Raw genomic sequence first — 12,088 nt, 5'->3', positions numbered from 1 at the left:
TGTTTTTTTTAATTTTAATTTTTGTGGGTCTTTTCCTTCCTTTTTCCCCCCCTCTTGTCACTGCTTTTGATTTCTGTACCCTTTGTCCTCTATGTAAGTTTACATTTATTTGGGGAGGGGAAGGATAAGCACAAATGGGGGACAAAGAGTGAACCAATTAAGCAGTGAAACCCACTAGACACTATGTTGGATATGAATCACACAACTTATGGGGGAGGAAGGCTGGGAGGGAAAAACTGGGAGGAAATGAGGGAGGGTGACATTGTTCAAAAAATGTACTCAATACCTGATGTATGTAACTGTGGCCTCTACGTACATCACCTTTACAATTTAAAAAAAAGCTAAGGGGCACTGATCAGGCCCTAAGTTCAAGTCCCCAGGCCTGTGTACACACACACACACACACACACACACACACACACACACACACACACACAAATATTCCTAATGTTTACTACTTCCAGTGGTCTGTGGTTAATTAGAACATGCAGCTTGGAGGCAGAGATGAAGAATTGAGGACTTAAAAAAAATGTTTGTACTTGTAAACTGATAAGCTTTTTTTTAACAGAAACTGCTGTGGTTTTTGTTGTTGTTTTGTTTATTTGTTTGTTTGTTTGGAGATCTTGGGCCTTGAACTCAGGACCTGGGCTCTGGCCCTGAGTTTTTTTGTTCAAGACTAGCACTCTACCACTTTGAGCCATAGCCCCTGATCTGGTTTTCTGGTGGTTAATTGGAGATAAGTCTCACTGAGTTTCCTACCAAGGTAGGCTTTAAACTGCAGTCCTCAGATCTCAGCCTCTTGAGTAGCTAGGATTGCAAGTATGAGCTACCAAAAACTAGCCTATTATTATGTTTGTTTTTAAATGATCTATGATGATTAGAAAATAGACTGTGGGGACTGGGAAGGTGGCTCAGTGGTAGAGCGCTCGTCTTGCAAGCATGAGGCCCTGGGTTCGATTCCTCAGCACCACATAAGCAAAAAGAAAAAAAAAGCCAGAAGTGGTGCTGTGGCTCAAGTGGTAGAGCGCTAGCCTTGAGCTGAAGAGCTGAGGGACAGTGCCCAGGCCCAGAGTTCAGGCCCCATGACTGGACCCCCCAAAAAAAAGAAAGAAAGAAAATAGACTGTGGGAAAGAACAGATCCTGAATTAGGGTGCCTTCGACCAAGATCACTGAGAAGAATTCCAGGAATTCTCCTTCCCAGAGAATCCAGACATTTTGTAAGAAAGCATTGATCAGAAAGAAGCCCTGCTCCCTGCCTTGTTCTGGCCTCAGAGAGAGACCCAAGCCAAGTCTCAACTAGCAGAAGAATGTGCTGTTCAAGATTACTATCCCTTCAAAGGCGGCTGTGAGTACAATTCCAGAAGGCTCATTGCTGGCAAAGCAATTGAAACTTAGATCTATCTTTGTGAAATTCCAGCCTTAATCCAATTGGCCATCTCAGCCCTCTTTATAGGCCACTATCGATATGATGAAAAATCTTCTTTCCTCTTTTGTCTATCTCCCCTCCCTCTCTTTACTCTTACCTCAGCTCCCTCCTCCTCCCTTTCTCCCTCTCCCTCTCTCTTATGCTCCTCTCTTCTCTCTCCTTTTCTCTTCCTCTCTCTCCCCTTATCTCTCCTAATCTTTCCTCTCTTTGCTCTCCTCTTGCTCCCTCCCTCTCTTTCTTTCTTCTGCCTCTCTTCTTTTCCCTCTTCTTGTTCATCTCCCTATCTCTCTTCTCTCTCTTCTTCTCTCTCTTCCCTCCTTCCCTCATTTTTACATGCTACGTGAGTCAGATAGATATACTTGTAAGTTTGTTTTTATAAAAGTAGAATTTTAATGCTGAAATTTGTTTTACTAAATACACCAGTGACATTTTTGGGGGGTCCGGTTGTGGGGCTTGAACTCTGGGCCTGGGCACTGTCCCTCAGCTCTTCAGCTCAAGGCTAGCACTCTACCACTTGAGCCATAGCACCACTTCCGGCTTTTTTCTTTTTGCTTATGTGGTGCTGAGGAATGGAACCCAGGGCCTCAGGCATGCAAGGCAAGCGCTCTACCACTGAGTCACCTTCCCAGCCCTACACCAGTGACATTTTTGGCACCTATTGTGTCTTGACTTTTTGGGGCTTGAACTGGGGGCTGGGGGCTGTCCCTGAGCTTATTTGCTCAAGGCTAGAGCTCTGCCACTTGAGCCACAGCTCTACTTTTAGCTTTTTTCTGCCCTTTGAACTGTGATCCTCAGATCTCAGCCTTCTGAGTAGCTAGGGTTACAGAGGTGAATTACCAGCACCTGGTTTCTTTTTTGACTTTTAATAGCTGCATTATATTTTACCCTTGAAAAACAGAGTCCTATTATAGCTACTTGGTTATTTTCCATTCACCCTGGAAACTTTAGGTTTAAAAGCATCGTCTCTGTCCTATAGCTTTTAATGGAGTCTTTCACCTCTTGTGAACCATTTTATATGAAGAGTTTATTTTAATTATGGTTGGTAAATTATTTTAGTATGCAATAAACTTTCTCTATCAGAATTAAATCCTCAAAGCCCTAGGAAACATAATGGGTGGAGAACTGGAGTTAGGAAAACACATTTCACAATATTAAGAGTTCTGTACTTTGCTTTGTTCCAGAAGTCTGTCATAGGTGGGGAAGACAAGGAATCAGTGAAGATTTTGCTTGAAAGACACTGTCCAATACTTGTCATCTCAGAAGACCATAGCAGCTCAAGGGAGATGTCTAGGGCATCTTTCCAGGAACCACAAGGTTAGCAAGGACATCACACCTCAGTGACACAGTCACTGTTTTTGCCCAGCCCAGGACAACAGTGACACTAGGAGAGACAGCAAAAGCTAGATGTCACATTAAATTCTACTCTTCTCTGCTAAAGCACTGTCCTGCAATGCTCTAACTCAATTAGAGTATCGCTCTTGGAACAGGACATCCTGGAAACAAAGGACAAGATTCCAGGCTCCTAAAGAAAACCCAAACCATCTGATCTCATCTTCCTAAGGGCATTATTAGAGAATGGAATGGAAACTTTGGCAGCACTGCTCACAAAGGTAATGCACTGACCACTCCATTTGTTCGATATAGCTTGGCAAGTATCTAAGAAAGTATTTATGTAATTGATGCCTAACTGTCAAGGTGCTCACTAAAATATAAGTTCCACGAGGGCAGGAATCATCTTGTACTTTTTTACTACCTCGATATTCCTCCCACTGAAGAGAAAGAGATATTTAAGAAGAAATTGCATGTCAGGAGCTGGTGGCTCACACCTGTAGTCCCAGCTATTTGATCTTATGAGTGTAAGGGTTGCCAAAAGGAGGCATCCATCTGGTTCAGGTAGAAGAGATTATTAGGAGAACCAAAGAGGTAGCCTGCATCAGATGGAGGTGTGCAGAGAGAGTTGTACCAGCCAGTGAAGAGCAGTGTACAGTGAGCCGCATACAGGGTGCAGTGGGTAGTGAGTGGTAGCTGGACTGATGGTGGAGAGAAATTTTCTAGGGAAAGGTGAGGAGGAGGTGTGGCCCAAAGCCGATGTGGAAGTGACCTCAGCACCTGTGGAACCTCTCACTGTCCCAAGGAGGTGCAACCAGGGTGGTTTACAAAGTGACTTCAGCAGATGAAGAAGTGATCTTAGAGCCTGGGGTCTTTCTGCTGGCTCATAGTCAGGTGATTGACAGTCAGGTGATTACCAGTTTCAGGCAGGTGATTTCTGGTAAGGCTATATGCTGTCCTTCCTGAAGAGGAGCGGTGCTCTCTGGGGGCAGATCTAACAGTGAAGGCAAGGGTACTACTACAATTAATTTGGAGAGAATAAGTAGTAGGATATTTTATGATTATGTAAGACATGGTATTAGTATTTTTTGTTTGTTTGTTTTTGCTGATCGTGGGGCTTGAACTCTGGGCCTGGGCACTGTCCTTCAGCTCTTCAGCTCAAGGCTAGTGCTCTACCACTTGAGCCACTGCACCACTTCTAGATTTTCTTCTGCTTACATGGTGCTGAGGAATCAAACCCAGGGCCTCATGCCTGCAAGGCAAGCATTCTACCACTCAGCTACCTTCCCAGCCCATATTATAGACATTAATTTGATATCATGGAAGAGATGATATTAAGATGATTGAGATAGGCAAAAATAGGCTAGGATCTATTTAGAAGGGAAGTCAATAGGATTTGATTTTCAAAGGCCAAATTAGTAACTACATAGTCCCTGGATGACAAAGCTAGTGGAGCAGCCATTAAATGATGAGTTCCAACTTTGGTTGAAAAAAGAAGATAAAGGGATGACACAGACCAAGCTGTCTATATCAACTGCTTCCTTAACTGGCAAAACAATGCAATACATAACCTAAAAATCATGAAAATCAAGAGAAGGGGTGGAATAGGAAATGATGGGTAAGAATGTTGAAAGGGGTGACATTATTCAAGAGTCACTATATTCCTAAAGTGCTTTGTTCAATACCTACTCCTTTGTACAACTACTTAAAGTTAATAAAAATATTCTTTACAAAAAGCCCAACAGTTTATACAGATAGTGGCAAGAAACTGAAACTTACAACATTTACTAACTTGAGGCTTATGCCAAGCTGAGCCAAAGCCATAACTTAAATGGATTATCTAATTTATTTTTAATTGCAGCCCTGCAAAATAAGTGCTTTCTTCTTTTTTGGATACAAGAAAATGGAGACTCTGAAAGGTTTATTAACTTGGCAGCTTTTGGGGTTAAAAGTTGGCCAAACTGAGAATTAAGCTTAAATCTCTTCAGTTCTAAAGGAGGTGTTTCTCAATGACTAACTCATTTGGCTTCATGATAATGCAGGCCATTGCAGAGAAAGATTTCTTATTTCAAAAGAGTATATGAGCACAAATCTGAGTCTATGAGGCAAGCATTTTATGAGAAATTTCCAGCCCTTCATTCAGGGACACCCAGAGAAAACAACACCATACAGCGGCATCTACATTCTCTCCTCCTTACTCTGTGCCCAACTGGCTGCTTTCTTCTTGTTGTTCTTGCACAAACCCCAAGTTCCTAGCTCCCCACCTTCACCATTGAAAAGTTCCTGCACTAGTGTGTCTGGGCTAACAGCAATGAGAGTGTGCAGGTTTCTGTAGGATGTTCATAAATTTTTTTACTCCCTGTATTTTACTTTCCATAATGTGAGATATGATGCAGTACAAATAAACTGCCTTTTAAAAAGTATAAGTCGCTGGGCTCCAGTGGCTTTCGCTATAATCCTAACTATTCAGGAGGCTGAGATCTGAGGATTGTGATTCAAAGCCAGCCGGGGCAAGAAGCTCCATGAGACTTTTATCTCCAGTAAACCAGTCACAAAACTGGAAGCGGCGCTGTGGTTCAAGGGTAACAGAGCACTAGCCTTGAGCTGAAGAACTGAGGGACAGCACTCAGGCCCAGAGTTCAAGCCCCACGATTGACAAAAAAAAGTCTAAGTCTTCAGAACATATTAAAGCCAGGTACCAATGGCTCATGCCTGTAATCCTAGCTACTCAAGAGGCTAAGATCTGAGTATCATGGTTCAAAGCCAGCCTGGGCAAGAAGAAAGACTATAAGACTTTTATCTCCAATTAACCAGCTGAAAGCTGGAAATGGAGCTGTGGCTCAAGCTAGTATGCCAGTTTTGAGTGAAAAAGCTAAGGGGCAGTGCATAGGCCCTGAATTCAAGCTCTAGTACTGATGTATGGACATGTCCATATGTGAACGTGTATACACACACACACACACACACATATTGGAATCTGGCTGTTTAAATAAACTAGTAAACAAAAACTTCAGACTAGGACTTGATGGTTCTGGCTGCAGACCAACAGTTCTATTTTACATGTCTTTATCTCTACCTGTAGAGTTTGATCATATGTGCATGAAACATAGATACGTTCAACTATGTACTGTTGGCAGAGCAATAGAGAAAGAGTGATTACACAGACCAGGCCTTTATGCCAGCTCTTCCAATAAAAGAACCCATATCCCCTGAGACAGGACATAAATCTACCATTCCCTCAGTTTTAGTCGCTGAAGACTTCCTTCACTGTGAGTGCTTCACTGAGAATAGAGGACATGATTGTACTGTTTATAGGTACACATTTTTAGATATACCACAATATCTAATTTCACTTAACTACTCTTCCTAGTTATCCATGAAAGAAATAGTGATCTTTTCCAAGATGGGAAGGAGAAGAATATGACAATACTCTGGATTGTTTAGGAGATATTAAGAGGTTGCTCCTGGTAATTTTCTTTACATGTTGCTTTGGTCCCACATGCTCTTTTGGTAGCTAACCCCTCAGACTTTGGTAACGGTAGTGTATGTTCCTGGAATCATCTGACTTTTAAATTGCATTTTGCATTTATTATTCAATACAAATGAGCAAGAATTGAAAAGTAGGGCTGGGAAGTTGGCTCAGTGGCAAAGCGCTTGCCTTGCATGCCTAAGGCCCTGGGTTCGATTCCTCAGCACCACATACGCAAAAAGAAAAAAGCTGGAAATGGTGCTGTGGCTCAAGTGGTAGAGCGCTAGCTTTGAGCTGAAGAGCTGAGGGACAGCGCTCAGGCCCAAAGTTCAGGCCCCACGACTGGATCCAAAAAAAAAAAAAAAGAGAATTGAAAAGTAAGGACACAAGTGATAAACATGGATCTCCAACAAATGAGGTAGAAATAGAAATCATTGTTTCTTGAGGTCAAATACAAACAAAAGAATGAAATCATGCAGAAATTCTAGTCTTAGCTCCTACCTCTAATCATGAAAGATCTTATAACTATTTTTAGCTTTCTAGAAAAGAATCCTCACAATCACATGCACTTAGCTAGACATTATCACATAGACACATTTTATTTTTTGTTTTTTTAAACTTTTTCTTTGTTGGTCATGGGGCTTGATCTCAGGGCCTGCATGCTGTCCCTGAGCTTTTGTGCTTAAGGCTAGTGCTTTACCACTTTCAACCACAGCTCCACTTCTGGTTTGCTAGTGGTTAACTGAGAGTCTCATAGACTTTCCTGTCCAGTCTGGCTTCCAACAGCGATCCTCAGATCTCAACTCCTGAGAAACTAAGATTGCAGGCATGAGCCACGGGCACCCGGCAACACATAGACATTTTAGAAAGAGATCATGTGCAAACATACAGCCCCATCAGTTTGAATTGGCCATGCTGCCTTCCAAGGAAGATGCATTCATTCTTGCTGCTTGGAATTTTGTCCATGTCATTAGTAAAAAATCCAGTGAGCTATAGTCAACTCAACTGTTGGTATCTATCACAAAGAGCGATAAGCTCTTTGAGGTGGTTCCTAAATCTTATGAATCATTGGGTCTACAAGAACTTGTGGAATGCTTGCTAAAAAGGGCTCTTTGCAAAAGATAGGAGTAGATGAATAACCAAACTACTAATTTTTTTTCTTGGAGATTCATTTCTTGTCACGAATTAGGAAAAAGAGAGAGACACTGTGCCATGGCCATAAATTGCCTCCTGCACCGAATTTCACTGCTCTGGTTGCTCTGCTCTTACCTATCCAAAGAAATGCAGCATAGGTGAAAAATGGATGCTGTTGTGAGCAGGACGTCGAGAGATGTCCGGACGAGGCAAAACATCTCCCCATAAATCCAGATGTCTTGGACAAGCTCAATGGCACCAAAGGGCATCACCAGCACCGACACCAGCAGATCCGCAAAGGCAAGAGATACAATGAAATAATTGGTTTTTATTTTCCTGCAAATGAAAAGGTATAAGCAAGGTGGCAGGGGGAGGGGCAACAGAAGGAGAGCGGGAAGAAAGAGCAAGAAAACAAAAAGGGTGGAAAGGAAGCAAAGAAAAAAGGAAGGAAGGGTGGGAGGGAAAGGAAGGAAAAGTCACACAGTTAACCCAGTCTGAGATTCAGCTTCTCCTCTGTCATGTGGAGGAGATCCTTCACAGACTAGCCTCTTCTGAGTTCTCCAGACCACCTGGCACCCAAAGCCCTCTGATCCGAGGTCCTGCCTGCCTGGAGCTCCTGCCCAAGGTTCACATGCCCTGCATCTCAGTCCTCGGCCCCTCCCACAAAACCAGTAGATCTGGGCAGGCCTAACTGCAGCTGGTCTGCAGCCCTGGCTGTTCCTCCCACTTAATTTCCCAAAGCCATGTTTTACCCCAAGTCCCCAGCTGCAACAGGAGAATGCTGCCTAACTGTAATGGTTACTGTCAGAAAACCCCTGGACAGATGGCTAGATGCCAGCTTTAGCATTCAGCTGCACACATGCAGAGGACTTCCCTACTTCCCCGCTCCTAGCCCTCCCCACTCTCCCTCTCCCATATAAACTTGACCTTGAACAAAGGAAGGGCCCATTTCTCCCTCTCCTGTAAAAGACATGGTCTTGTCAACCCTGCTGACAATAAAACTCCATTTCCTGTAGATGACTGTATCCCTGTGGTCTGGGATGGTGGCTTTCACTCAGGCTCTTTACATAGAAGCTCTCTCTTCCAGCTGTTGGACTATTTACATACCACAGTGGCTTAGGGAGCCGTCTGAAGGTACATGCCCATTGGTCACATCCCACCATTTGCTGCTCATAGATAGGTTATTACATGTCTCAGATTTGGGCCAGAATTATGCTTTTACATTTTATTTGAGTCACCCTAGGATCAAGGCATGGCTTGCTCAGAAAGGTATCTCATATCCTCTTCTAGGGAGTAGTGCCTCTTACTCCATACTAAAATCATCTGTGTGAGGGGCAGGGGGCATGCCAGTAGCAGAGTTTGAACTTAAAGTCTCATGCCCTTGCTTGGCTTCAGCCACATCTCCAGTTCAGGATTATTGTTAATTAATTGGAGATAGAGTCTCAGGGACTTTTAGCATTATAGGCATGAGCTACCAGCTCCTAGATTACCCAATGACTTTAATAGACATCCAGATGTCCATTAAATAGCCATAACATGTAATCAATGCACCCAGCTCTCATCTCAAATCAGTTAATTCAAGAGCTTTGGGTGGATAACGTCTCTGTCCATTCAATGAGTGCTAAGTGAAATTAGGATTTTAACAACACATAGTTTTTTTTCATGTTCCTTACAAAATTTTGCACAACACATACTGATATCACTCTGTAACACTTTTGGAAAACATCTGAGATGATACTAATTGTAGCCAGGGGTGAAGTTAATGTAGGAGAAAATATAGCTCCATTGCTCACTACTCAATCACCCCTTCTCTGAACCAATTGTAACATGAGGCTGGATTAGATTAGGGTTGAATAAATAGTGATCACAACCATATGACCCAGTGAAATGTCATATAGGAAAACAGAGAGGAAGGAAACTGAAGTGTTTGCACGGGTAGCACTCCATGAGATTGTCAATTTTACATTTTCAAACTCTTCCCATGAATATTCTTTGTAACTGTGAATTCAAGGAACCTAACTCTCCAGGGAAAAGCCAGTGCTGCACCTGTGCTTCCTAAGAGTTTTCCCCCATGCTGACCCACCTGAGCTGCCGGTCCCGGCACACAGCCACCATCACCAGCAGGTTTCCCAGGATGGCCATCAGGATGACTGCCGAAAGAAATGTGAGCAGCACCACCTTCTCCACTGACCCGAAGCCCTCCTTGGAACTGGAAGAAAAGAGCATACAAAAAACCATGAAGAACTAGAGGAGAGTCGGGGACAATGGAAAGAAAAGTCATTTTTTTTTAATCTTTGGGAAGGGAACATCACCATCAGTTGCAACGTGCACATATGCCAATGTCTGTAGCCACCATCTGATAAGCTACCCAGGAGAGCTCCTACATTATGACAGGAGGAGGCCTCTAGGGGTGAGCTTACTAGATTTTCTTCAGAGACCTTACAAGTACTCAGGGATGTTTTTGGTTCATTCTGATTATTTATTTTGTTCCAGGCACTGGGAACTATCGTGAAAGAGTAAATCACAGTCAGTTTGTGGGGACATGTACAGAATCAGTCAATGTAAGCCCCGTGAGGCTGTTTTCTATGTTGTCAGTGTATCATTTACATATCGGATGAAGGAAAGGGGATGAATGAAGGGCAGGGCTGGAGCAAGGATCTTATAAACAAATAAAAGTGTCATCCTGGTTATGGAACTCTATTCTAGGCCATGCAGAAATTGTTGTTTACAGGGATGCTGGGAGAGAAGACCATGCGTGGAGGTTGTCCTTGTGTCAGATTGCCTGGACAAACTGATTTCAGGTTCTCTGAAGTCACAGGAGAAACAGCAACCCACAAGTCAGGTCAGGGGCTTTTTTTTTCCTCTCCCTGAATTACATTTCTTTTGGTGCCAAGCACACGTTACTTGTGTCAAAGTTCCAATTAATGTTTATGTAAATTCTGCTTTTGACTTAATTCTACAAACACTTTTTTCCCAGTGAGAATTCAGAATTTGGTTTTATTAACTCAAATTGAGTGTATTTTATCAATGAAAGCATAATATCTACAAGTTATGCAAAAATTACAGGAAAGGGGGTTTATTGTCATCGTACGATAAAAAGTTCTTTCAAAGAAGGCTCAAAGCTTCTCAAAGAGTTCTAATTTTTATAGCATAAACTATTTTCTGAAATGACTTACTGATTGATTTATACATTGCCTCCACAGACTGACTTTGGTTATCTTTTTCAAGATAGCTCCCAGTGTCTGGAACAATGTCTGTTGTACAGGGTATGAAATATGAGGAGATATATGTAACACATTCTTGATTGTTTTCAGGTAGAATGAAGGACACTATATTCACAATGGTGAAGTTTATTCTGCAGTGTGTGTGTGTGTGCGTGTGTGTCTGTGTGTGTGTGTGTGTGTGTGTGTGTATGTGTATCTGTGCTGGTACTGGGGCATGAACTCAAGGCTTGGGCTTCGTCCTTGAGCTATAAGAGTCTCATGGACTTTCCTGTCCGGGCTAGCTTTGAACTGTGGGCCTCAGATCCCAGTCTCCTGAGTAATTAGGAATACAAGTGTGAGCCCTCAATGCCCAATTTGCTGTGTCTTTAAGATTGGCTGAAAATACAGAGATTTCATCCAGAGAAGAGAAGCTTTAGAGATTGTGATTTGTAATGATCCACAGGCCTGCTACTTAAAGTTTAAATTTTCAGATTTGTTCATACAATACTATTTTCTGGGCACCTATTCTATGTCAGCCATTGTATTTCCTAGGGAAACTACAGCAAGAAAGAAAAGTCTAGCTTCTGAAAGGGAGGATCATGGTTCAAGACTGACCCAGATACAAACATTCCAGGCACTCCTTCATACATAGCTGGGTGCAGTGTTGCTTCCCTAGCATCCCAAGGTGAGAGGCTGAGATTGGGGAGGATCAAACTTCTAGGCCAGCCTCCATAGAAAAGTCCATGAGACTCCATCTCCATATGAAGGGAAGCTAGACATGGTAGTCCGTGCCTGTGGTTCTAGAAATAATGGGAAGACATTAGGCAGACTGGGGCTCCGGTATGCATCTGCCATAGAAATAACACCCTGTCCTGAAAATAATTAGTGAAAAATAACATTGGCAGTATAGTTCAGTGATATCTTGTCTGCCTAGCAAGGGCAAGACCCTCAGTTCAAACCCGAGTACCACAGATAAAAAAGAAGAGACAGTACATAGATCCACAGAAACTATATAAAGAGTTAGCAGATAACAGGTCTAGGAGAGTAAGGAGTTAGCACTGCCAGTAGGCATAGAGGGCTGGCTGCTTGTCAGGGCCTTGCCAGAGAAGCTCAGTGACAAGACTGCCCATCTCACTTTGTGAAGTATGACTCCAGCCAGCAAATCAACCTTAGTTAATGGTTTTCAGTCTTCACTATCTGTTGATGCTGGGCACACATCCTCAGTGATACTGATATAAATGGTCTGGTTCACAAGTGAATATCAGAATGTTTTTCTGAAATGGTTCTGAAGTGCAAGTAGGGTAAATATCCCTGCTAGAGGAGGGGCAAGACTTAATACTAGATATAAAAGATCTTCCCATCTGGAAGGGATGGGAAGGGTAAACAAAGGAGGAGGCTGCAATGCTTGGTAAGAAATGTACGCATTATCCTGCCCATGCAATTGTAACCCCTCTGTACAGTATGTTCACAAATAAAATAAAATAAAATTTAAAAAAAAATAAAAGATCTTCCCATCTGGGATAGCA

The 12,088-nt window shown here is 42.7% G+C and overlaps 1 protein-coding gene across 1 annotated transcript in view; it reads right to left on the bottom strand.

The window, feature by feature from the left end:
* Htr4 (5-hydroxytryptamine (serotonin) receptor 4, G protein-coupled) overlaps positions 1-12,088 on the bottom strand; it is a 223,922-nt gene that overhangs the window by 57,473 nt on the left and 154,361 nt on the right. The window contains exons 10-11 of the mRNA XM_013025489.1: positions 9,443-9,603; positions 7,495-7,695 (exon numbers count right to left, since the gene is read on the bottom strand). Coding sequence (XP_012880943.1) covers positions 7,495-7,695; positions 9,443-9,603 — 362 coding nt within the window. The remainder of the gene's footprint in view (positions 1-7,494; positions 7,696-9,442; positions 9,604-12,088) is intronic.

Source organism: Dipodomys ordii, unplaced genomic scaffold (genome assembly GCF_000151885.1).
Source record: "Dipodomys ordii isolate 6190 unplaced genomic scaffold, Dord_2.0 Scaffold85, whole genome shotgun sequence".
In the NCBI taxonomy this organism is placed as follows: Eukaryota; Metazoa; Chordata; class Mammalia; order Rodentia; family Heteromyidae; genus Dipodomys; species Dipodomys ordii.
Note: the sequence above shows the minus strand (reverse complement) of the source record. Positions and strands in the feature narration are given on the sequence as shown.